Below are 27695 nucleotides of genomic sequence, written 5' to 3'. Positions count from 1 at the left end.
CTGGAGTTTGCCAACACTCTGCTTGGCGATTATGTTCAACATAATCAGGAAGTCTTTTTTGACTCTGCAACTGAAGGTGTTTTGGAAGTCACTGTGGACCCAAAAAATGTCTTGCGCTCCTTTTCAGTGTTCTATGGACGCGCTGTGATACTCTTCTTCACTAGCAGGATCCCACAGCTTTGCCGTATTCGCCAGTGGCTGCACAGTATGCTTCAAGGGGAATGTGTTGAAGAGGTTTTTGTTGGGCGCGGAGGCTTTTTTGAGGTGCTGCTGAAATCTGAGGCGCACCGTGCTGCTCTCCTGTCCAATCTGCCTTTGTTCTTTGATCGCCGTTTGGTCCATGTTGTGCCATGGCGCCCAATGACAGATTTTTAGCGCCTGTTGCAACGTGAATGCCCTGTGTGGGTTGAAGTGGAAAACTGTCGGGCTGTCTATTGGCCACTGTTAAAGGACGCCATGGCTGCTGTGGGCACTGTTCTGGTTCCCCCAAGCCTAAGGGCCGTGAATCGTAACCATTTGTGTTTGTTATGGGACATTGCTAGGAAAAGGTCTGCTTGGTTACGTCTTAATTGCTCAGGCATGCATCCTTTACACTTTCGTTTGAAATGGGGCAACTTTGCAGGACATTGCTTTTCCTGTGGAAAATTGGGGCATTTTATGGCCGAATGCCCAGATAAGCACCACACTTCAGAAGCTGAGCATGTTGTGCTGCCCATGGAAGATATGGTGTGTGATGCTCTGTTTTGCAGGATGCCACCCAGCCACCTCAAGGTTTGGATAAAGGTAAACAACAAGTTTCGGGTTTGGATTCCAGTGGCAATGACCGGGTCGATGTACGCGCAAAAAAAGGCAACAGGCTTGTTGTTGACATGGTGGATACTGTGCCTACTGTCCCACAAGATTCCATGCGTACTTATATGTGCAGGAAAGAAATGTTGTCTTCAGAGCACTCTGCTCCTGCTATGGTTTCCTCTGCTCCCCGTTAACAGCCCACTAGGAGAGTATATTCGGATGGTCCAAAGGGTCCACATGCTAAGTTGGCTTTTGATACTACAGGTAACGTCATCACCCCATGGGATCGTCGTTATCCCGGTTCCATCCCCAAGACAGCGGATATGCCGTCTACCTCCAAATCTGGCCGTCAGAACTCTTTTGCCGTGTTGGCTGATTTTTTGGATGAGGGAGTCCTGGACATTCTTGCAGAAAAGGTCAAATCGAGGCAAGCTGTGCCTCGTACCTGATTTTCTTTGAATACACATGAAAATAGCCAGGTGGAATATGCAAGGAATTTGTTCTCGCCACAAGCAACATGCCATGTGGACTATATTGCATGAGAATCAATGGGATGTCTTGTGTGCTGTTGAGCACAAGAGTCATGGTGAAGCAGGAAAAGTTGTGGATTGCCATGGCTTTCGTTTGTTCTATGCAGGGACACATACCATGCATTAATCTGGTGTGCTCATGATTGTACATGAAAAATATCAGCCTGTTCTTATTAAAAATGATGTACATGGCCGCTTTGTGGTGATTGAAATTTTGTTTGAAGGAGAGATCTTATGGTTTCTTGGCCTCTATGCTCCGAATGATCCTCTATCTCGCCGGGAGCTTTGGCATACTTTGCAGACTTCCTTGTCACTTTGCAGACGGGGTTTTTTGATGGGGGATTTCAATATGTGTGTCGATTCTTCGCAGTCCACATCGGAGCATTTGGTAATGGACACGCCAGAAAGTTGTAGGTGGCATGAGTTGGCTCTTGCCATTCTTAAGCAAGATCTCTGGTCTTGGCTACACCCTTCTTCTACAGGGTTTACTTTCCATTCCGCCCAGTATACAACAACATGGTCGCGGTTATACATCATGCAGAATGATGATTTCCTTCTTGAGATGCTCGAAATGAAAGTGTTGCAGCAATATGCCTTGTCGGACAATTTCTCTCTACAGCAGCTTGAGCTGCTTACACAACCCATTGCACCTTTTAAGCAATTTCTGGGGAGACTCCCTTTCCATTTCAACTGGTCTTATTTGAAGCATGCAATCTTTCAGGGCTATATGCAGCAATTGATTGATAGATTCTTATTGGACTTCTCCTCTCAGGGCACTGCTTCGTTTGAACGATTACTCTCTAATGTGCAGCGGGTTGCTCGGCAGTATGGGATCCATCATGCCTCTCTTTGTCGGTGGCGTTGAGAAGCAGCGGAGGACCTGCTGGCTTTGGTTCGTTCTCTGCTATAGTGGACACTCCAGATGATGAATTTATGCTGTCCCTGGCAATGCGTGTGGCTGATCTTATTAAAGAGTTTCAGTTGAAATCTTATCAACAGGCCAAATTGCAATATCTGACGGAGACTTTGCAAGATAGTGCTTGTCAGACTCATAAGTTCTTTCGAGCTCTCCATGCCTCTCCTGCTCGAGAGAATATGACTAGACTCCAGGATGCAAAAGGTCAAATGGTCCATGATCCGCAGACTATTGTGAATATGTGTAGGAATTATTTCCTCGACCTTCTTGGTTCCACTTCTCCACCTTCAGGCCAAATTACTCATACCCGTTCAGTTTTTTATGATATGGTCCGCAATCAGGCTTCGCAGGACATGCAAGCTTCTATGGAGATAGATATTTGTGAGGCGGAGGTTATGGATGTTTTGTTACACTTGCCCAAGGATAAAAGTCCTGGTTGGGATGGTCTCACTAATGAGTTCTTTGAGGTTTTTGCTACCCAACTGGCGAAACCATTGACGGCTTTGTTTCAGCAGGTGTGGGAAACGGGGATCATGGCTGCCTCATGGAAAGAAGGACTTATTAAATTGCTTCCAAAAGTTCCTTCGCCGTCTATGTTGACACATTGGCGCCCAATCTCTTTGATGGGTTCTATGTATAAAATCTTTTCCAAAGTTATGGCGAATCAGCTTCATAAGCATCTTCCTGCCATTGTGCATATTCTCCAATATGGTTTCATTAAGGGCCAAAACATTCTGCACAATGTATTAAATGCGCAACTGGCGATTGATGATGCAAGGCATTCTAATCAGGAGGTTGTACTGATTCAATTGGACCTGGAAAAGGCTTTTGATTATCTGGACTGGTCTTTCATTGCAGAACTTATGTCTACTATGGGGTTTGGTGCTCGGATGTCTCATCTGATTTACACCATCAGTGCTGCGGAGTCTTCGCGAGTCATGCTGAATGAAGGCGTTACCGAGCCATTTGTCCTTGCTCGGTCTGTCAGACAGGGGTGCCCTTTGAGTCCTCTCTTCTTTGCCCTTGCGACCCATCCAGTTCTTTCGATGTTATCTCATATGGCAGCTTCTACTTAGTTGGCTAAATTGTCGCTTCCTTCTGGATAGCACTTCATTAGTCAATCCTTGGCTGATGACAGCTTTATGATTCTGCGTGCGAACAAGGATAACCTTCGCAAAGCACTAGATGTTTGGGCTCTCTTTGGTTAGGCTTCCGGTCTTCGCATCAATACTTTGAAATCATCCATTCTCAGCTGCACGGAGTCGGATTTGCAGTCATTGGATTGGCAGGGTATGGTTGTTCCCTGTGGCTCCATTGTCAGGCATCTTGGGTACCCTTTGGGTGTTGATGTTCCCCCAAAGCAACTACTACAATGGATTTCACACAAGCTGGCGGCTAAGTTTCTGTATTGGAAGTCTCAGGCCTAGCCCTTCCATGTTCGCCTCAAAGTAGCCCAGACAATTATGTTGCCAATGCTCACATATTTCTTGCCATTGCTGCCCTGGACTACTACAATATTGAATGCTCTTACTCAATCTATTCGTTTCATGTTGTGGAAGAAGGATTCCTTGCATGCAAGCATTTTCTGGATTTCTTGGTCGCATGCGTGCACCCCCAAATGCATGGGTGGAGGGGCTATTTTAGATGCCCGAACTCATATGTTGGCGCTCCGTTGGTCTCTTTTCCGCGCCATGTGCTCGGATCATCACCCATGGGTCGTTATAGCCCGTTATTTTCTTGAGGATCACGGGCTTCTGCATGGTAATACCCAAATCCGGAGTTCTTGGTGGCATGTTCTTAATGCGGATTCTCGGTTCTCTAGTCCTTCTTCATCTCCGCTTGCCCATTTGGTATGTTCCTGGAGATTGGTCCTCCGGAAGGCTCAGTGGCATCCAGCGGAGGATCGCTTGGCTACTAATTCTTTTCAATTGGAATTGTTGGCAGTTTCGCGGTTACTTTCGTGGGAAGGTAAACATGAGCTTTGACCAAAATTCAAACCGCATGGCACGTTTGGGCTTAACTTCAGTCGTGGATGCCACCCTTACCAGTCGCAATGTGTTGATATCCTTTCGTACAGCCAGGAGGCTTTTCAGGATCCCTCGTGGTTACAGGCATTTATGGGAATAGCTTTTGATGGTGCTCCAGAGCAGACAAACCCTTCTTGGCCTTGCTTCGGATCGTCCCTGGCAGGACTGGGACTTTGCAAGCAGGCTGCATTTAGAAAAGGCTTCAGCTAACTAGGTGTATCATCTTCTGATTAAAGATCATCAATGGCTGGTTACTAAAGCTAATACTCTATGGGGATTGCATAAATCCCGGTCATGGTGGAGGGCAACTGTGATGGAGGGCTGGTTGGACAAGACATTCTTCAAATATAAGGTCTTTCTTTGGAGGGTGATGATTGGTGGTCTTCTGCTTGCTTCAGCTTTTTCCAAGCGTCGAATCTCCAACGGCAATTGTTTCTTTTGCACCACTAGTGTGGAATCCGCCTATCACCGATTTATTTCTTGCCCCATCGCTAAGAAAATCTGGTCATTCTTGTCAGCCGTTTGGCGAGCGGTGGTTGGTTTCTCGCTATGCCCGTTTGATTGGGTTTTTGTGCAGCCCAAATACCCCACACCAACACAGCCACATATGAAGATCATGTTTCACTTTCTTCGATATTGGGGCTGTTGGCATAACTGGACTATTCGGAATGCCTTTCTTTTTGATTCCGCCTATAATGTTCAGCGGCATATTGCTAGGCTTAAGGGTCTCTTGTATTGGCAGATAGATCTTCTCTGGCACTCTGACATGCTCTCTCGGGAGGACTTACGTCCCTAGCATATGGCAATTTCCTCTGCGTCTTTGCCATGACTTTGTAACTCTTAGGTCGTTTGGTTATTATAGAGAGACAGTGTGTTCTTTACACACGATGGGGTAGAGCCATCGTGTATCTTGTAATCATGTAAACTTGTACTTTTTCGTAATTAATACAATTACCTTTTATGGAAAAAAAAAAAGAGAGAGAGAAAGAAACGCGCGGAATGCTAGTTGTTATAGTTATGGAAGTTAAAGATCATGTATCGAGGCAAGGTTTTCATGTAGAGAGCCCTCATTAAAGGCCTCCCTACTGACATGGTATGGCGACGCAGATTGCTATTGACTAGCATGTCTTTTGTGTGGCGATTGCATCATTGCTTGTCCAGTTGCCAGACACATATGGAATTTCATTTCCAGGTTCCAACTTCAGTGACATTGCAAAGAACTAATAATTGAGCATGGGTCTCAGCAAGAATACCCCATCTTGACACACTGCAGCTGCAGCATTCTCAGGCTGGTTACATACTGCCTTGGACGGCAGACAGTGTGCACCAAAAGAAAAGAGCTGTCTGAGCATAACCCTTTAGACACTGAAGCTAGGAAGGTATATAAAAAAGGTGCACATTTAAACCACACGTGAAGTCAAACAGATTCCTTCCCACTGGTGCAGATTCCAGCTGCAGTAGATGCAAGTTTGCCTTTTACTATGCATGCAGGGATACTGGCATGTGGGTGGGGGTCACTGGGGGAGGTTGAACGCTGCCATGCAGCATTATGAGCTTGTACTTTTTGCACTCTGTTTGCTGTCCAAGGCAGTCTGTCACCAACCCCACTTGTACCACTTCGTGCATTGAACTGGGCTTTTGGCATATCTAGCATAACATAAATGCTTTTACCTTCGACTCTGCCTTTGGAATTCATGGTCATACTGGTGGCACTATTAATGTGCAAGTGGCTTCTATGACATTGGTAGGGGTTGTTATCTGTGATGTGGTTGCTCCATGGTTAGAGGTTATTTACGGTGCAAGACATTCTTAGTGTTCTATTGTGATAGAACTCCTCAGAGCATGGGGGCATCAAATTCAGACCTTCTCCCAAAACTGCCACTACTCGATGTACATGAAGGCTAGTATTGGGGTCAATCCTTTCCTTCCAGGTGACGTTTTTTTGCAATTTGCACACAAGAGACATTGTACTGGCTAGAAAATTCTTGTCACACAATGTAGGTGGTATTAAGTAAGCGCTCCTTTGGAGCTGCACAAAAAAAGTTTTTATTTCTTAGCATTAAAAATTCAGGTTTAAGTTTTTATATGCACAATAGAATTTCTTAACATTAAGAAACTGAGTTTATGTGGTATCGCTCCTTTGCATTACACATTGAGTCTAGCTGGGGGAGACATGTTGTAAATGGTGAATTGCACTAACTTAGAATTGTAGATACTTCTCTATTTTTAGGACCAGGTATATTTGAGCAGCTTATAGGGTTGGGTAAGAAGTAAGAGACCTTGGAAACCTTAGTTTCATATCATGCATTTTTAACAAAGAAAAATAATTCTATCAGCACATCCCCTCATGATAAAATGTCCAAGGTCATTAGCCAGTAAGGGACTTCCAAGATATAGCAAACATAAAACAGAAAAGGAAGTCTATTACAAGGCCCAAGTAAATAACTTATCCAAAGGTTTATGATGCAAGATCATGTGTGACTCAAAATCAAAGAAAGTGCCGAAATTCTAGATCCTAAAGAAAACATCTCTCCTCATGGTCTCTGAGTCACTCTGTAGTATCTTCCATCTCTAGTAGAGAGTATGATAATATATGTCATAACCTCTTAGGGAGTCTCTATAGTGCTATAGATCTATTTTTCATATATCCAATAAATCAACAGCATGACTACATCCGATGGTCAAATAAACCTAGCAATAATACTAGCCATCATCTCTCATTTCTGACAATGCCCCTCATTCCACTCTGTATGTGTTGGCGTGGCTATATTACTCAAGGGCTGATTAGAAATGAGATAGGAGTGACTCTTGAACATCCTCATAGCCACACGCTAGACCTTTTTCTATAAGCCATTGTCCATAATCCAACCTATAGTCCTTCGTGTCACAATTAGAGCCTCTATTGTGCCACAAACAACCTTCCTGAAGGCTCTCCTCCAAACCTCTTGAGCTTGGGGTAGTCCCATAAAATGCGTCTTTGCATCTCCTTTGGCTCTCCACATCGAGCACAAATGACTGGGTACCTACCATAACCAAGCCAAGTGCCAGCTGAAGCTCTTATGTCTTGACAATCACAAAACCAATGAGATCTTCCTAGGTCTAAGTCTATCATCCAATCTGCTCTAGAAGTCAGCTAGGAAAGTCGGCAAGATAAGACAAACTCCCTTGAACATCCGTATATCCATATGCTGGGCCTCTATCAGTAACCCGGGCTATAGACCCCCAGGTCACAACCATGGTCTCTGTTGTTCCGTGGAATGTCATCTTGAGGGCTCTCCTCCATACCTCCTAAGCTCTAGGAGAGTCCGATATGAGCTCTATGATGTCCAAGTTCTCTCGCTGGAGGCATCCATCCTCCTCTATCAAAAAAGTGAATGGCTTATCTCTGCTAGTCGCAGTAACCGCAGAAGGATGTCCTCTATGGAGAAGAGACCAACCTAGGTCTGAAATGTGTGTAATCTGCCATTTAAGAGGTACTTCCTCTGTGACAACCTCAATCATAGCCCTGGCTCCCCTGAGACACTATAGTCTTTACCTTTGAGTCTCTTGCAGTAGCTCTTGAAATGTAAACCAGCCTCCCATTGAGGTAGCAACCTGTGCAGAGAATCTCCCCCGAGGTAGGAAAGTCCTTTGTCCAAGAATGTGCCCCAATTCTGATCTCGAATGGTGATTGAAGAGAAAAGGCTGCTCCTCTTCTCTTCAGCTGTAGTCAATGGTAGCTAGTGAAGGCTAGATCAAATAGACCTCCATGCTCCCATGGTTGCTCAAGACTACTTCAAAGCTTGAGGTCTCTCACTACTCTCTTGCCTACCTCTACTGCTGCTCAAGACTCCTAGTCCCTCTCCTTGTCCATCCTACAGTCATTAACCAGGATTGTGAAACGTCCTACCTGCATTTGGTCTCGTGAGCTGAAATAAAACTTGAAGCAATTGTTTCCCAAAGATACCAGTGATAGCCCGCACACATGACCAACTGTGGCTATGTGGTGGCTACCATAGTAAGAACATTGTTGACGTGGCAAAGGATATTCTGTAACATCCTGGTTAAATAGGCTCTTCCCAATTGCCACGGAGAGTGTTTACATGACTCACTGCATCTTCAATCAGCCATGTGTGCCACATGTTGAAAACTCATGCGTTGCTGGAATAAAAGCACTGATGGCTGAGGACAGACATTTCCGTGCATCCCTCCAACATGTCCATAAATCCCTCCAACACCAGGGTTCGTTCCCAACTCAAGCACCTTCCAGTTCCATAAATCCCTCCGACCCACCTCCAACACGGCTTGTATATACACTCAAAAAGCCACCTGGCTACCTCAGCAGCACCGTCCAACTTACCACTCAGTAAGTGCCATGGGACTGGTACTCAACTAGGAGGGGGGTAATGTTAACCCTCAGATGAACAAGGTGGAAAATCAAGAAAATCTAAAGCAGAAGACAAGGCCAAGGAAAAAGCAAAATGGAGAACGAAGGCATGCCAACTCAAGCACCTTCCAGTTCCATAAATCCCTCCGACCCACCTCCAACACGGCTTGTATATACACTCAAAAAGCCACCTGGCTACCTCAGCAGCACCGTCCAACTTACCACTCAGTAAGTGCCATGGGACTGGTACTCAACTAGGAGGGGGGTAATGTTAACCCTCAGATGAACAAGGTGGAAAATCAAGAAAATCTAAAGCAGAAGACAAGGCCAAGGAAAAAGCAAAATGGAGAACGAAGGCATGCCAAGAAAAATCGGAAAGAAACACGAGAAGTCCAAGAAAGTCCTAAATCAAGGAGAGGTGTGCAAATTATAAATGTAGATGGGCGGTAAAAAGGAAGCTAGGAAGATAGGAGAACAATGGAAAAAAGGACCTAGGATATAGCTGACCATGTAAAAAGGGGATGATCACCCAAAGGCTCCATCTCTCCAAGTGGTGCAAGGCCATGCACCCTTAAATGAATGCTGTTTTCCAAGCCTTCGTCCTCTTTCATCTATCGTGCAGCACCAGCCTCCTGCTGCCTGATCGCCATCGCCATCGTCTTGCTGCTGCTCCAGATCTGGCTGCATCACAGGCTATCTGTTTGCTTGGTCACCATCCAATCACAAACACTTCTGTCATTGGCAGCTGCACCAGGTCTAGCTTGGTCACCATCATCTTGCTGCTGCTGCTGCAGGTCCAGCTTGATCATGGGCTATCTGTTTGCCTGGTCGCCATCCAGTCACAAACACTTCTGTCATCGGCAACTGCTCCAGCTCCAGCTTAATCATGCTTGGTCGGCTGGTGATTGCTCGTGTTTCCATCAAAACAGCTCATTATCAGCCTCCCTCATTTCTGCCCTGGATTGAGAGTCCCCTCAAACCTGAAATACTTGCGCTCCCACTTGGAAATACATCTTCAAATTATGCTTGTCTTTGACTGCACCAAGTTCGAGTCATAACAAGTGTTACGTGATGTGTCAGGTCAATACTATAATGGACAATCAGAAACCACTCTTCTGTCCCCGTGCCATTCTATCCAACACTATCTCCCTCTCTCGCTCTTCTACAGCCTTTTCCATTGCTCTCGAGGATGGTGATCTGGATTCTCAGTTCTCCACGTTCATGTATCAAAACAACTACGTTGAGAGCACCTAGTCTTCAACGACTAGGAGTCTGCCCCTTGGATCTTCCTTCAAACTTTTATGCATGAGGCTCTCATTGGGCCACCTCCAACTTCAACAGTAGGAGCATCTTATCCTGCAATGGATCGCGAATGTGTGCTTTCAGCTCTTCCTCCATTGGGGGCTGCCGAGGCACTCATCCCAATACAAGCAGTGGAACCTCAAAAGAAATCTGCCTTGGGCTATGTCTTCTGTTATTGTTCAAGTCCTGCCAACCAAGCAAACATCTGGTCAGAAAAGAAAGAGCACAAAAATATGTTCTCCCTCTCAAATTGTTGTCCTCCTTGATTTGTATGAGGACAAATGGATATCTCTTAACAAGATTAATTTCAAAGCAAAGGATTGGGCAGATATTGCCTGTGATTTAAACCACAAGTGCGGGACAGACTTCTCAGATGACTAGTGTAAGTATAAATGGGAGAATATGAAAAAATCCTTCTTGAAGGAAAGGCAGAAATAGTCCTCTTCTAGTAGCGAGCCCTCAAGATGGGAATACTTCAGCAGGACGACCGATTTATTACGGGGTATACCAAAGGTCAGTGGGTTGAATGATGGTCTAACTGGAGAGGATTTTGTACCTGAAGCAATATCGCTGGCGGAGGATGAAGATTTAATAATTGGAGATCAGGAGGGGGTGCTGCTCCTATTCTAGTAGAGGGTGCAGATGAGGATATTTTGATCAAAGATACTACCCTGCCAAAGGCTGCTGATCAAAACAATGATGGAGTTCTTGGTTCTGCAATCAGGCATGCTGTACGAGGGCAGAAGATGAAGAAATGAAGGATTGCATTGGGACTGGAGGGGTTGGGATATCATTGGAGTGCAAGCATTGGGAGCATCCATGGACTGAGTGGAGATGCACCGCATGGACCTCGAGAAGCACATGCAAATGGAGGAGCACATGGAGATGCAACTGCAAATGGCACAGCTGCTAGGTCCTCACAAGAGCAATGCAGCAGATAGCCAGGAGCAGTGAAGTGACATGATGGTTGGGATGATTTTTCTTAGGAGGAGCATGTATGTGAGCTTGGATCATTAGTTATGGTTTGGATTTTGGATGCAGTTTCAATCATGATAGGCTATCGGATTTGTTTATTTGTGCATTCTATTGTTGCATTTCTTGCAAATTTTTATTGTCTCATGGAAGTCTAAGTAATAGTGGGAATGTAGTCAAATCACGAACTCAAAGGAATGTGATAATCTTAACAACATTCGTGGGATTTGAAAAAGCAGAAAATTAATTATGCACATGGACAATGAATAAACAAAAGATGACCTGGATCGCATGTTGAAACGAATGCATGTGAAATTGAAACACAAACACTTCATTATTTAAACATATACTAAATAAACATAAGACAAAGGCATGAAAAGTTGGTGAAACGAAGGAATTTGCTGTGATGTGGTTTATTCAGTACATTGAGAAAGGATGCATGCATTACATATTCTGTACACACGTCATGACTCAGGACATGATCGTACCATTCTTCAAAGACAGCTGTCGGGGGGACTTGAACCTTGACACCTTCACACCTCGTGACATTATGAACAATATTAAAATCATTAGGATGGGGATCAAAGTCATCATCATGATGCTCCTCGTGCACATTTTGCACAAGCATGTTGTGTAGAACACAACATGCGACAATGTACTTGGGCATGTGGTGAAGATCAACATTTATATCCTTTAGGATGCACCAACGATTTTTCAGCATCCGAAAGACCTGCTCAAAGCGCACTTGTCCCTTGGACAAATGCTGATTGAAGAGCTTCCAGTCACCTGTGGCTGGGGGATGGCCCTCCTGAAATGGATTGATGAGGTGGGTGCAAGGGTCATAGCCTGAATCTGCTAGCAAATAGGGTAACACTGCACACCTTGAAGGTTGATAGCTGGCTCTTGTAGAATAACCTTGTTTTTGAAGTGTCTGTAAAGTGAAGAAGCCTTCACATGTACTGCATCCTTGGTTCCACCCGTAGCCAACGCACAGACATCCCATATATGTTTCTGTGTGTTGCGAACTGCTTGCATGAGCACAGAGCGGAAGTGATGCCTGCACCAGTATCGAGCTGGGATGTGCTCGATATCAGGCTTACGAGTGAGCTTAATGTGAGTTCCATCAATCGCACCACACACATTAGGAAACTAAGTGATAGTTTGGAAGTCTGCTATGATATTTCTAAGTCATTCCTCGGATGGAATGGAGATTAGGTCAATCTCAGATTGATCACCAAGATGTCAACCACTATGTGACAGTATTTGTAGACTGTGGACTCACCAATGCCGGAGGTGCTGGCGATGTGCATGGAGTCATTGTGGGCCAGATGAAGAAGCAACTGAGGGCTCTCTCAGGCTCGGTGGGGGGTCGAACGAAATCACCATCACCTTGCCTAGGCCAGTGAGGCTGCAGTTCCTGCAGTAGGTCTTCGAATGCAGCATTAAGGAAATCTGAATCTTCTGCAGAACATCTCATTGCGCAAATGAAGCTCATAAATCCATACTGATTGCTGCGCATGGAACCAGGATGTGTGCTGCCTTGGAAAGTCCCACCAAGTATGAAACAATGACAGAGAGGAAACCATTATTTGTGCAAGCATGGGAAACAGTATGAAGAAATATAAAAACATGCCGAGAACAATAGGCATGGATGTTGTGCTCTCGTCCGCATCGAGGGTCTCCATGAGAGACAGGAATTGCAAGATACTCAAAGGCGGGTCCATCAAGGTGGTGTTTGTTATTTGGAGGGAAAAGGAATTTGGTGGATGAAGTACAAGGAAAATAAAGGGTAGACGCAAGACACAAAGCTTGAAGAATGTACAAATGTTGGCTAAATAGTGTAACATGTTTCCATCTGGTGCATAGAAACACCAATGAAATAAGAGAGAGAGAGTATAGGGATATGGCATACTGAGACGGAGTGCACGGAGTGATGAGGAGGCAATGGGAAGAAGAGCGCGCAGATGAGAAGAACGCATTGCTGGAAATTACACAGGTGCAGTGCCTGTGTGGGGTGGCAGTGGCTGGAAGCCTGGAAATGGAGCATTCGTTCACTTTCTATGGCTTGTAACTGTTGAGATTCGAACTGCATGGTATGACTGTGGTCTTGAGTGCAAAGTATAAACTGCGAAATTTCAGGTGGTCTTGCTTGCAAGTAACCATGGTAATAGGTGGGAAAATATCAGTCAAGGTTGCAGCTACTAACTTGAGTCCCATGGCAATGGCAGAGGACTAGCTACTCACTTGTGAATCTCATTCCTTCTTCAGGTTGATGGGTATAGCATCCTGCACTGCATAAACACCTTGGACTGCATACACTTCCAAGACATATTGGGCTCAATCCAGTGCCCATGGAAGGGTAGATTGAAGGTGGAGAAGAGCCTTGCAGGAGAGCAGTTCACCATTGGCAAGGTAAAGCTTTGGACAGAAGGGAGCTATTGGAGTCGAAGAAACAGGCATGACTGTAGGCTGACAAGGTGGGGGTGAGATTGGCAGAGAGACGAGAACATCAACTTAGATCACCATGCAAAAGGGCAAATGCCACCTACTTTCTTCATACTTTAAGTTCTCAACAGCAATTTAACCGTAATTAAACTATGGCGTTGCTAATCAGTAGGGTTGACCATTACTTCTTAAACTAAGAAGAGGTTCATGGTGGCAAAGAGCAATCTGAGAGCTTATATATCACCATCTTGGATATAGCTATTTTTTATAGTTTAGATATAAAGCTAATCAAACAACTCACATTGAGGCATGGTATCGAAGAGGAAAAGCATCTTACGCATTGAACCGATCTCTGAAATCATCCAAGAAGCTCAAATTCTTCATTGCCTAAAACAAAAGCATACAATAGTTCATTACTTAGTTGCATAAAGTTGTAGTACCACAATCACAAATTTCCTACTTCCACATCTCTTAAAATAAGAATGGACTGTACCATAACTCATAATAACTTCAATAAAATTATTCTCATGAGTACAGTACTTTTCTCTAGCGTGCTTTGCTCTTTACAATTATTCTTTTTTTAGGGGGGAAAAGATCTTACAATGGTCACAAAGCCCCATGTTGACATTCATGGTGAACTTTGGATTAAGGTCACCTAGCCAATCTACTTGTTTTGATCACTCTTATTTAAGTCATTAACTTGATCTCGTTAATCACCCGTGTTACTCCCGTGGAAAGTTTCTAAGATGTGTAGCCCTTCAACCTTGCAAGATGAGATTTAAGTCCCCAAGAAAAGACATTGACCCAAACACCTACTCGTATGATGGATTCTATACTAGGCTGATCAAAGGGTGCTAGTTGAGACAAGCCTTCAAACAAGTCTAGGGCCCAAGTCGGTGAAGAGAACTTGTTTTTTGAGACCCCCAAAAGTATCTCTGCTTGATGGCACCTACAAATTGGGGACAAGGTACATATGAATAGGATCAAAGAAGCCATGGTGGTCTCATAGTATGGATATAGACACAATGCCTCTTCTCCTCTGAGGAATTTTATGCAAAAATGGAACGATAACTTAAAACCTAAACATGCTATCTTCTTTTTAAATATAGCATATCAAAGTCTGCACACTATAATATGGGCTAGGATTTGACAAAATATTGGTCACTTGCAGTAGATGCAGTGAATCCGAGGAGCGATGTAGAGCCACATATGGCTTGGAACAATAGACCTTTGATTGGCTTTTGACACAACCATATATGAAACTATTTATTGTTATCTAGGGTTGTATCCTTGCATTTACTTTACTCTCTTTTGACTAAGATCGTTATATTTGAATTTCTCTTACCATAACAAGCCATGTGTCAATTACCAGGTTCTTATATGGTTCTAAATGAGTGAAATCTTCCTACTTCTTGAGCTCTTGCCAAGTATCCTATCAATATTGGGTGATAGCTGATGTCACTCTGAGCTTGCTAATCTGAATCCTCTTCTCTAGCCTAGTTATCCAAGGGATTAGACTAGCAAGGTCAATCAAGAAAAGAATTCCTCAATGCCTACTCTCCTATATCCCATTGCAATCTTTAAACGGGTCTCCTTTGATAGGCCTGGTGTCTAATCCATGCATCGTGCAAGTAATCAGGTCAGGATCCATGTACCATCTCCTATGAGAGTGAGCTACCATTTGATCCTTTGACGATGACCACCTATAAGTTTTGACTAAGTCAAAGATCCACTGTCGTAAGTTTGCTACTATCCTCCATGGTGAAAGTGAGTACTCTCTCTCTACTTGTTGGAATCACCCCAAATAACATGTATCATGTGGAGAAGAGACCAATCCAAGTTTGAGAAATGTTTGTATTATTCTCCACACTTTCTCTATAACTATCTCTACCATGTAAGGCACTAGGAAGCATTATCAAAAGGCTCATTATTTTGACAAGTGTTGCTCCAAGGCCCAGGGCAGTCCCTGCCCAAAACTTGACCCTCTTACGCAGCTAGGAACTTGAGCACATAAGGCACGGGCAGTTCATCCCCACCCCCACAGCTAGGAGGGGGTCATCCTCCACCAAAGTAGGGTAAATCTGCTGGTCACATGGTAGTTGGACCATCTGCCCCTATTACACTCGAGGAATTATTTGATTGTTCCAGCAATTTCACTACTATGGAGTTCCGTTCTCTGGCAGTACTTGTCTCCTTCGAGAATAGACTTGACGAGTCCCCATCTCTTTTTGAGTTGCCCTCTACATCAAGTGTGCAACTAGAAGCAATTAAGCCTTGTTACAAAACATGGTTTGAGCAAGAAGATGAGACTAAGCTACGGGGGGAAACGAAGAATAATAAGTAGACAATCATGATAACATGAAAGAGACTTGCTTGATTGATAGTTGTACCAAGTATATTCTTTCATATCTTTTGCAGCTAGGACACACTCTACCCTCTTTGCTTACGGGATAGAGTGCCTTACATGTGCTTGTAGCACTACAACTAGCATCATTCATTTTAGCACTCACTCCACCTTCTACCCCCCCCTCCCCCCCCCCCCCCACCAAAACCACGTTGCTCCCCCTTGGTGCCAGCTTATCCTCTAGATAATTTCACCTAAGGATGTAGGTTTCCCTTTTTAATGCTTGCAAGGTTATTAGCTTGTACATTGCCAAAAGAGTGTAGGTAATACAACTTTTTTAGAAAAGTGTTTCATTACATTGTTTAAAAGATAATGATTCTTATACATAATTGGACATTTGATTCCAATGATCCTTCTCAATGTGTCCAAATTTGGTGCAATTCTTGCAATTGGGCTTTTGCTTGTGCTAGCAATCTTGCTCCTTGTCCAACTTTCCCATGTCCTACAGACAATCTTGGAAGATCCTTTGCTATAGAGTATAGATATTATGGGTTTGTTTTAGTGAAGTTTCATGAGTCTTCTCTTTGAGTTTGCTTTCTTGCTCATAAAGAGTAGCTTCCATCCAGCTGAGTTTTCTATCAGGTGCATTTCTCAAGGTTGCTATCACTTGTTCATATCCTTTGTTAGGTTTTTCCACACTATTAAGTAGCACAACAATTACGTCATCTTCTTTGATGTTTTACTTAATAGAAGGTAGTTACAAAAAAACTAGCCGTCTCCTATGGTTGGCTAAACGGACCTAATGGTAGCCATCCAAGCTGCAAGTGCAAATGCATCATGGAGATCCACTTGTGGCTGTTGTGTGACCCTTTAGCAATCATTCACACCTTGTGCTTATTCGGAGTGCCATCAATGTGGTATTTCGTCTTGAAGGCCCGCTCGACTCCAATCACCTCCCTATAAACGAGCTATGGAACAAGACCCCAAGTGCCATTTTGCTCTATGGCCTCCAACTCATGCTCAATATCCTTCCGCCAATGCTATGACTACAAAGCCTCCTTCATGGAGGTGGGCTCTCTATCCTGTATGGCACGAGTCATCGAATAGTAGTTCGTACAAACAAGCTTGATGGAGTGTGTCTGTTTCCTCCAAGATCGCCATGGGCCATCCTGTAGCTACAACTCCTCAAGAAATCCCTCAATCCCTATATTATGGAGTGTATCATGTGCCCAATGAGGAGGAGGACGATACTCCCCTCGTCGCTTTGCCTCTAATGAAGTCTCTGGAACATCCATTGGTGCTAACTCTAGGGGTGAATCTGATGGTGAATCAATCTCCTCCTCCACTAATGATAGAGCCTCAAGAGATATAGGCTCCAAAGGCATTGGCTCAGGTGTCCAAACAATTGGCCAAATCTTTAAGTACAGGGTGCTCTTCACCCCCCCTCTACAGCTGAAAACTCCACGAACTGAACATCTCAACTTGTGTAGACCTTACGTAAAACATAATCATAAAGAATATATCCCTATGACTACAAGCTATATCCTACGAATACCAATCTATTGGAAGCTGGCTCAAACTTATTGCTCTGTTTCTTTGGGATGTAAACATAGGTATCACAGCCGAATACCTTGAAATAAGACACACTCGGTTTTAGACCAAAATAAGCCTCAAAAGATGTCATACCAACCATGGACAACATAGGTGACTGATTAAGGAGTGTGGAAAGGAGTGGCCCTTGCTTGGCCTATAAATGTTGTGGTATCTACCAATGCTCCATCATAGTCCATGCCATCTTGATCATACTCCCATTCTTCCGCTCCAATATGCCATTCTCTTGAGGGGTGTGTGTGTGTTGGCAAACTCCTAGTGACTACCATGATCTACACAAAACTTGGCAAGCTCGTTGGAGACAAACTCTCCTCCTTTGTCGGATTGCAGGGACTTGAGTTTCCTACCAAACCAGTTTTCTTTGAAAATCAACCAATCCTTAAAATGTGAGACTTCTTTTGACTTCAACTCCAAGAAAAATGCCCATGTCATCTTGCTAAAATCATCATTAATTAGCATAAAATACAAACTTCCCTTAAGGGATTCCATCCTCATCAGTCCATCTAAGTCCGTCGAAACAAGCTCCAAGGGCTCCTTTTCCCTTTGTGAACCCTTGCTAGGAATTGCATCTCTATGTTGCTTGCCATGAATGGAAGACACATGGAGGATGGCTCACCCTAGTCTCCGGCAATCCACGGACAAGCTATCCACGAGCTGCCTTCCTAAGGTACTCGTAGTCGAGGCAGCTGAACCAAGCATATGCCATAGCTTAGCTTGTGTTAATGAAGAAACAAGAAGAGAGGTTGATAAAGTCCACATCTAGTAGATTGCATTCTACTTGTAACCTACACAAAGAACCTGACTCAAAGCTCCATCAAGAACTCAAGAGTCCTTATTGAACTCGACAATAAGGCCAAGTGCACAAATCTTGCTCATTGAAAGTAGATGATATCCCAAACTAAGTACATAGAGAACCTCTAATGTATGAGTACCACCATGCCCATCCGGAATGATCTGCATATCATCTTTGCCTTTGATAGGGACCAAAGACTTGTCACCAATGAAAAATTTTCAATGTATTGAATACATATGAGCAATAACATCTATAGGAGTTATGCGGTGGAAAGTGCCAATATCCACAATCCACTCACGAGGCTATGGGGCCATCATCCCTGCATTAGAAGCCACCATTGTCAAATCCTCAATTACCTCCAAATGTAAAAAGGCCAATGATGCAGGAGCAGGCACCGCTCCTAATTCCTTCATGTCCTTGTTGTTAAGGCAATCCTTCTTCCAATGACTTGTCTTGCCACAAATGTGCGATCTTCTTTTCTTTGTCTTGCTTGGTCTTCTCTTCCATCTTCTTGTTGTTCTCCCCCTTTTTCTCAGAAGATTGACCTGCCAATATCTTCATTTTTGGAGCAGTCTATCCTTTGAGTTGTTCCTTCTGATCTAGAACCATCGAATCCAACTCCTCCCACTTAAGGGTGTTTGTCCACGTGAAGCAATCAAGGTGGAATAGAATGCGCTAAATTGGGGCAATGATTCAAGACATGCTATCATCATGATCAGTTGCCTCTCCATGCTATTCGAACCATCATAATAATCTCTCTTTGTTCCAATCTGATTAGTAAGTGGACTGAGACACCTATGGTACAAGCTATAGCCCCATACCTCTGCTCCATATACTAGTGTAGTGACTAGGGTGTCAAAGAGTCATAGTTTGGTGCGAGGCTCCTGGAACTGTATGTGAGCACATTGACTCTCGAGTGCCCCTAGTGCTGCATAGCCTCGTGCTAGATGTGCCTCTCATGCCCCTCTCAACGTAAATCGTGGGCTAGAGAAGGTGACTCCCAGATAGACATATTCCCTCACATGCTCCACTATGTCTCCTCCAAATGTGAAGTGATATATAGATCCAGTCACCCATTTTGCTGAAGTGTTGAAGTCCATGGTTTTGGTCTTCTTAAGGTTTACTATGAGGCCTCTGTCTCTACAAAAGACATACAAAGCATCTAGGTGGCGTTGCAATCTATTTGTTGAATCCGCTTATAATAAGGAAAATGTAGAATGATCTTTCTTATGTAACCTCTTTTTCCTCATGTAGAAGATGGGCTCTCACTTTATAAGCCCCATTAGTGAAAGCATAAGAGCAAAGTTTGTATTTCCAAGGGCGAGCCCCTCCATCTCTCAATGGCACCCCTGCATCTTCCTCATCCCACCATGACCAAGTAGTGCTTCGACTTCGTCTAGTTGTTGACGAAGTACTTGGTGAGGATGATGAAGATCCCAAAGATGTCAATGCTGCCATCTATATAAAAGTGACAAATAATCAATAAACTTCAATGAAATTGCAAAAATTTGCAGCCAAAATTTCAACATGCATGTGTCAAAGTTCAATGAAATTGCAGAAATTTCAGCCAAAGTTGAAAGTTCAATGAAATTGCAAAAATTTCAGCCAAAATTTCAACATGAGATTCCTCGAACCTAACCTGATTGCGGGCATGAGTCTGGCCAGGCAGGCAGGAGAGGTAGGTGGGAGAGTTGGGAGAGGCAGGCGGGAGAGGTGAGAGCATGCAGGGCCTAGGCGAGGCAGGCGGGGCAGGCCGGAGAAGCTGGAGCAGGCGGGTGCGGCAGGCGATAGAAGCAAGAGTAGACGAGGAGGTCCGGTAAGGCAGGCGACAAAGGCGAGAGAGGCGGGAGAGTTGGGCTAGTGACAGGGGATGTCGAGCCAACAAATCATGACCTAAACGGACGTCAATCGACCATTTTTTTAAAAAATTCAGTTGGTGGAACGGCCATTCCAAATAGGGAACGGCCCTGGAACGGCCTGGAACAGGACAAGGAATGGTTTGGAACGTTCCACCAGGGTTTCTTGGGCTTGGACCTCCCAAAATGCGTTAATCCATTCCTATGTGCTGGAACGGCCGTTCCCTGTCTCTATGGTGTGTGCATGTGTGTGTGTGTATGTGAGAGAGAGAGAGAGAGAGAGAGAGAGAGAGAGAGAGAGAGAGAGAGAGAGGGGGAGGGAGAGAGAGAGAGAGAGAGAGAGGAGAGAGAGAATGTGTAGAGAGAGAGAGAGAGAGAGAGAGAGAGAGGAGAAGAAGGGATGACGGGCTGCTGCTCCCGCGCCGTGCCGCCCTGCCATAGCTAGGTCTGGCGCGACCTGCGGGCCCGTTTTCCTGCGCCGCCGCCGCCTGCAAAACCCTACCTGTCGCCACCCCGCGTTTGCCTCAGGCCCGTCGTCGCCCCTGTTCGCCAGCCGTTCGAGTTCGTCACCACCATCGCGGCCTGCGTCTCTGCCTCTTTCGACCAGCCATGCCTGCGCCCTGCGCTGCGGGCGTCATCCCTGGTGCCGTCGTCAGGCAGTCCGGCTCCTGGAGCAGGCGGGAGCAGTCGCCCTGCCCCTGGAGCTCGCATCTTCTGTTCCGGCCGCCCTGTCAACGCCCAGCTGCCCTCTCGCTGTTGCCCTATTCAGGATAGCATCCTCCTGACGCCCTGTTCCCGGACGCTGCCGACGGACCCCTAACCGACATCCCAGCCTGTCCCGTCCTGCTGTGGAGACCGCCCGGCCTGTGTTTCGCCTGTCTGCCCCTGCACGGAGACAGGTAAACCTCGGTTTTCATTAGCTCTCCTTGCTGAGTGCACCCCTGGACAGCGCCTCGGTACAGGAAAAAGGGAAAGCGAGAGAGACGGTAAAACAGAGGGTCAGTCCTCATTCGAGAGCAAATCATCATCTACGATGGCTGGTTTGGATCTGGACTTCATAGATCAAACAGTGGCAGCACTGGGCCCGGATTCTGATGCGGAGGAACCCGAGGATATGGTTCCATGCAATGAAGAGATGCCCCCTGGTCCTGACATCCAGCCTGCGGGGAAACGTACCAAGCATGCTTCGGAAGAGATAGGCGTTTCTCAGGATCGGTCCTATGCCCAGGTTGCTTCGGATTCGGTGGACTCTCAGGAAGTGGACTGGGAACACTTGCTGGAATTTGCAAACACTTTGCTGGGCGATTATGTTCAACATAATCAGGAAGCCTTTTCCGACTCTGCACCTGACGATGTGCTGGATGCCACCGTGGACCCAAAAACGGTCCTACGCTCCTTTTCGGTATTCTATGATCGCGCTGTGATACTTTTCTTCACTGGTCGAATTCCGTTGCTTTCCCGTATTCGCCAGTGGTTGCAACATCTGCTGCAAGGGGACTGTGTTGAAGAGATTTTTATTGGCTCCCGGGGTTTTTTTGAGGTCCTGTTGAAATCAGAGACGCACCGTGCTGCTCTCCTGTCGAAACTGCCTTTGTTTTTTGAACGCCGATTGGTTCATGTGGTTCCATGGCGTCCAATGGCAGATTTTCAGCGTCTGCTGCAACGTGAATGCCCGGTCTGGGTCGAGGTGGAAAACTGTCCGGCTGTTTATTGGCCGCTATTGAAGGATGCTATGGCCGCTGTGGGCACTGTTCTGGTCCCTCCCAGTCTCCGGGCTGTGAATCGCAACCGCTTGTGTATGCTATGGGACACTGCAAGAAAAAGGCCTGCCTAGTTACGCCTCAATTGCCCTGGCATGCACCCTTTACACTTTTGATTGAAATGGGGCAATTTTGCAGGGCATTGCTTCTCCTGTGGACAATTGGGGCACTTTATGGCCGAGTGCCCGGAACAGCAACACACTTCCCATAATGGCCATGCTGTGCCGCCCATGGAGGAGATGGTGTGTGATGCTCCATCACTGGATGCTACCCATCAGCCCCAAGCTTTGGCCAAAGGTAAACAACAGGTTGCGGGGCTGGATTCTAGCGCCAATAATTGGGTGGAAGTAGGTGCAAAAAAAGGCAACAGGGTTGTTGCGGCCATGCAGAGCAATGTGCCTACTACATCTCAAGATTCCATGCGTACATACATGCGAAGGAAGGAAATGCAGTCGGCTGAGCGCTCGGCTCCTGCTATGGTTTCCTCTGGCCCCCGTTATCAGTCCGCGAGGAAAATGTCTTCGGATCGTTTTAAGGGTCCCTCTGCGAAGCTCGCATTTGATACCAGAGGTAATGTCATTACCCCGTGGGACCGTCGTTATCCCCGGTCCATCCCAAAGCCAGCAGATATGCCGTCTACTTCCAAATCTGGTCCGCAGAACTCTTTTGCAGTGTTGGCAGATTTCTTGGACGAGGGAGTCCTGGACATGCTCGCTGACAAAGTCCAATCGAGGCAAGCAGTGCCTCGCACCTGATTTTGCTTGGAGTATACATGAAAATCGCCACGTGGAATGTGCGTGGAATTTGTTCTCGCCACAAGCAACATGCTATGTGGACTGTGTTGCATGAAAATCAGTGGGATGTCCTGTGCGCTGTTGAGCACAAGAGTCACGATGAAGCCGGAAAAGTGGTAGATTGCCAGGGCTTTAGACTGTTTTATGCTGGGTCACAGGCCATGCATTATTCGGGTGTGGTCATGATTGTCCATGACAAATATCAGCCTGTTCTGATTAAAAATGATGTTCATGGCCGTTTTTTGGTGATTGAAATTATATTCGAAGGCGAAATCTTATGGCTACTTGGCCTCTATGCTCCGAATGATTCCATATCTCGTCGGGCGCTTTGGCAAACTTTGCAGGCCTCCTTGGCGCTTGGTAGACGGGGCTTCTTCATGGGGGATTTCAATATGTGTGTGGATTCCTCCCAGTCCACATCGGAACATTCGGTGATGGATACGCTGGAAAGTCGTATGTGGCAGGCGTTGGCTCTTGACGTCCTCAAGCAAGATCTCTGGTCCTGGTTACACCCGTCCTCTACAGGGTTTACTTTCCACTCTGCCCAGTATGCAACAACATGGTCGAGATTGGATCGTATATATATCATGCAGAATGATGATTTTCTTCCTGAGCTGCTCGAAATAAAAGTATTGCAGCAATATGCCCTGTCGGACCATTTCCCTCTGCAGCTTGAGCTGCTTGCACAACCCATTGCCCCGTTCCAGCAATTTCTAGAGAGACTCCCTTTGCGTTTCAATTCGTCTTACCTGAAGCATGCCCTCTTTCAGGGCTATATGCAGCAATTGATCGACAGATTTCTCTTCGACTTCTCTTCTCAAGGCACTGCGTCATTTGACCGATTGCTCGCTAATGTGCAGCGGGTTGCGCGGCAGTATGGGATCCACCATGCCTCTCTTTGTCGGCAGCGTCGCAAGGCAGCTGAGGACATGCTGGCTTTGGTTCGTTCTTTGCTGGGGGACACTCCGAATGATGCCTTTCTGCTCGCACTGGCCATGCGACTGGCGGATCTTATTAAAGAATTCCAATTGAAATCATATCAGCAGGCCAAACTGCAACATCTGACAGAGACGTTGCAAGATAATGCATGTCAAACCCATAAGTTCTTTCGAGCTCTTCACGCCTCTCCTGCTAGAGAAAATATGACCAGACTTGAGGATGCAGAAGGTCACCTTATCATGGATCCGCAGACTATTGTGCAGATGTGCAGGAATTATTTCCGTGACCTTCTCGGCACCACTTCTCCACCCTCAGATCAAATCACTCAGGCCCGTTCGGATTTTTATGACCTGGTCCGCAATCAGATACCGCAGGACATGCAAGCTATTATGGAGTCGGATATTGGTGAGGCAGAGGTTATGGACGTCTTGTTACATTTGCCCAAGGATAAAAGCCCGGGTTGGGATGGTCTCACCAATGAGTTCTTCGAAGCTTTTGCTACCCAACTGGCGAAACCATTGCAGGCCTTGTTTCAGCAGGTGTGGCAAACCGGGATCATGCCTTCCTCATGGAAAGAAGGCCTTATTAAACTGCTTCCAAAAGTTCCTTCGCCATCTACGTTGACACAGTGGCGCCCCATTTCTTTGATGGGTTCAATGTACAAAATCTTTTCCAAAATAATGGCGAATCGGCTTCATAAGCATCTCCCGGCCATTGTGCATCCTCTACAGTATGGTTTCATTAAGGGCCGAAATATTCTGCACAATGTATTGAATGCTCAACTAGCTATTGATTATGCAAGGCATTCTAACCAGGAGGTAGTACTGATTCAATTGGACCTGGAAAAGGCTTTCGACTATCTGGATTGGTCTTTCGTCGCTGAACTTATGTCGGCTATGGGCTTTGGTCCCCGGATGTCTCGTCTAATCTACACCGTTAGCGCTGCGGCATCTTCGCGAGTCATGCTGAACGGAGGTGTTACTGAGCCATTTGTACTTGCCCGCTCCGTCAGACAAGGATGCCCTTTGAGCCCGCTATTCTTTGCCCTCGCGACACATCCAGTTCTTTCCATGTTATCCCATATGGTAGCCTCTTCTCAGTTGGCCGGTCTATCGCTTCCTTCAGGCCAGCACTTCATTAGCCAATCCCTGGCGGATGATACTTTTATGATTTTGCGGGCGGACAAGGACAACCTCAAGCGCGCATTGGATGTTTGGGCCATCTTTGGGCAAGCCTCCGGCCTTCGCATCAATGCGCTCAAATCAGCCATTCTCAGCTGCACGGAGTCGGATTTGCAGTCCTTAGACTGGCAGGGTCTGGTTGTTCCTCGTGGCTCCATTGTCAGGCACCTTGGGTATCCTTTGGGTGTCGACGTTCCACCAAAGCAGCTTCTGCAGTGGATTTCTCAGAAAATGGTGGCCAAGTTTATGTATTGGAAATCTCAAGCCTGGCCCTTCCATATTCGTCTCAAAGTGGCCCAGACAATTATGCTGCCAATGCTGACATATTTTTTGCCATTATTGCCCTGGACTACTACCACTCTCAATGCTCTTACTCAGTCTATTCGCTTCATGCTATGGAAGAAGGACTCATTGCATGCAGGTATCTCCTGGATTTCGTGGTCGCATGCCTGCACCCCTAAACGCATGGGTGGCGGAGCTATTTTAGATGCCCAAATTCACATGCAGGCACTCCGTTGGTCTCTCTTCCGCGCCATGTGTTCGGATCATCATCCATGGGTCGATATAGCCCGTTATCTCCTTGAGAGCCATGGGCTTCTACATGGCAATACCCAAATCCGGACTTCTTGGTGGCATGTTCTTAATGCTGATTTGAGGTTCTCCAGTTCCTCTTCGTCGCTGCTCAATCATTTGGTATTTTCCTGGAAACGGGTCCTTCTAAAGGCTCAGTGGCATCCAGCGGAGGATCGCTTCACTACGAATTCTTTTCAATTGGAATTATTGGCAGTCTCGCGTTTACTTGCATGGGAAGGCAAAAATGAGCTTAGACCACAATTCAACCGGATGGCTCGTTTGGGCTTGTCTTCGGTCGCGGATGCCACCCTTGCTAGTCGCAATGTGCTTATCTCATTTCGTACAGCCAGGAGGCTTTACAGGATTCCGCGGGGATATAGGCCTTTATGGGAACAGCTTTTGCGGATGCTCCAGAGCAGACAACCCTTTCCTGCCCTTGCTTCAGATCATCCCTGGCAGGATTGGGACCTACAAGGCCGGCTGCCTTTAAGCAAAGCTTCTGCTAATCAAGTTTATCATATTCTGATCAAAGATCAACAATGGTTACTTACCAAAGCCAATGCTTTATGGGGCCTACGAAAATCCCGGTCCTGGTGGAGGGCAACTGTGATGGAGGGCTGGTTGAACAAGACCCCCTTCAAATGTAAAGTATTTCTTTGGAGAGTGATGATTGGTGGTCTTCTGCTTGCGTCGGCTCTTTTCAAGCGACGAATTTCCAATGGCAACTGTTTCTTTTGCACCACTGCGGTGGAATCAGCCTGCCACAGATTTATTTCTTGCCCTGTCGCAAAAAAAATTTGGTTCTTTTTGTCGGCTGTTTGGCAAGGAGCGGTTGGAGTCACGCTGCGCCCCTTTGATTGGGTTTTCGGGCAGCCCAAATACCCCACTCTTGCACAGCCACATATAAAGCTCATGTATCATTTTCTTCGATATTGGGGTTGTTGGCATAACTGGACAATTAGGAATGCTTTTCTTTTTGACTCCGCCTATAATGTTCAGCGACATATTGCGAGGCTTAAGGGCCTTTTGTATTGGCAGTTAGATCTTCTCCGGCATTCTGATTTGCTCTCTAGGGAGGACTTCCGTCCCTGGCTTATGGCTATTTCATCTGCCCCCTTGCCATAACTTTGTAACATGTAGCACTTAGCCCCTCTTTACATGATGGCCTGGATTGGCGTCATGTATCTTGTAATCAAGTTATCTTGTACCTTTTTTCGTAATTAATACAATTACCTTTTACGAAAAAAAAAAAAGAGGGGGGAGGAGAGAGAGAGATGGCAACGGACTGCTGGAGGAGGTCGCGATCGCCATAGCTGCTGCGTTCCTGCAGATCGTCCTGTTGTCTTCGTCGCATCTCAGCTCGCTACAGCGAATTGTTTCCAGCCTTGCGCCTCTGCCTTCTTGCGCAACCAGCATCACGTGCACAGGCCTGTGCAACTCTGCATGGTCCCCTGTGCGCAGGGCTCAGGCAGAGAAAGCGAGAGAGAGAGAGAGCGAATCGGGGATGCTGTCGCCTGCGCTGGCCCTTGGCGCCCGTCAACGTGACCTGCACACTGCCTACCTGGCCCGCCCACGTGACCTGCACACTGTCTACCTGTAATTGTGCTGCGCTGCATCGTGGAAGCCCTGACCAGAGAATCGCCAGGATCAAAGGGTGTGCTTGCAGAATACGTCCCTGCACAGGCCGGGACACGACAGTATAGGGACAGGCAGATAGACATTTTACAAGGACAGATTTGTGCCTAGGAGGCAGCAGATTATTGACGAGCAGAGACTGTAGACAGTACATCCTGCTGTTGCACGTGCTATCTGCCCCTACGCACAGACAAAGAAAGCAGACCTGCCTTTGTACACACACAGAGAGAGAGAGAGAGAGAGAGAGAGAGAGAGAGAGAGAGAGAGAGAGAGAGAGAGGTCGGCGGGAGGAGAGCGATGGCGGGGAGTTCGTCTGCGCTGGCGCCGCCTGTGTCTGACGACCTGCAGAAGGTCGTCTGACCTGCCTGTCCCGCCCTCCGCTTCCTCCTGGACCCCGGACCTTCGTTGGCCGCCTGAGACCCCGTCGCCTGCGCCCCTGTTGTCTGCCTGCGCCCCCGTCGACTGCGCCCTCGTCGCCTGAGTCCCTGAGCCCCGTTCGCCTGGCCCCCGTCGTCTGCCTGAACCCCCGTTGTCTGCGCCCTCGTCGCCTGAGCCACCGCCGCCTGCCCGCGATTCGTCAGTCGCCGTTTGGCCTCTGTCCGTCTGCCTCCGCAGGTCCATGTCTTCGCCTACGTGCCTCTGCGCGTGCCCGTGAGCGAGACAGTGCTCGACAGCGAGGAGTCGCCTGCGCCTTGGAGCCATAGTCTGTAGCCCCGCTGCCTGTTCCGTTCGCCGTCATCTGCAGTCCCGTCGCCTTCTTCTGCAGGTCCGAAGCCTGCATCTCAGAGGCCTGCCAGTTGCGTGCTTTGCCCTGCTGTCGCCAGTCGGACCTGCAGCCTCCGCTAAGACAGCAGTATGG

The 27695-nt window shown here is 46.5% G+C and overlaps 1 protein-coding gene across 6 annotated transcripts in view; it reads right to left on the bottom strand.

Moving 5' to 3' along the window:
• The window catches only part of LOC148031439 (uncharacterized), a 291467-nt gene that overhangs the window by 30322 nt on the left and 233450 nt on the right, over window positions 1–27695 (bottom strand). For all 6 annotated transcript variants that reach the window (XR_015691896.1, XR_015691897.1, XR_015691899.1 and 3 more), the window contains one exon: window positions 13688–13737. Coding sequence is in view for 2 of the 6 variants with exons in the window: in XM_087684974.1 (XP_087541100.1) it covers window positions 13688–13737 (50 nt within the window). In the remaining 4 variants the exon portion in view is untranslated. The remainder of the gene's footprint in view (window positions 1–13687; window positions 13738–27695) is intronic.

This window comes from Lygodium microphyllum, chromosome 9 (assembly GCF_053477565.2).
Source record: "Lygodium microphyllum isolate KBCC chromosome 9, Lygodium_microphyllum_v1.1.10, whole genome shotgun sequence".
In the NCBI taxonomy this organism is placed as follows: Eukaryota; Viridiplantae; Streptophyta; class Polypodiopsida; order Schizaeales; family Lygodiaceae; genus Lygodium; species Lygodium microphyllum.
Note: the sequence above shows the minus strand (reverse complement) of the source record. Positions and strands in the feature narration are given on the sequence as shown.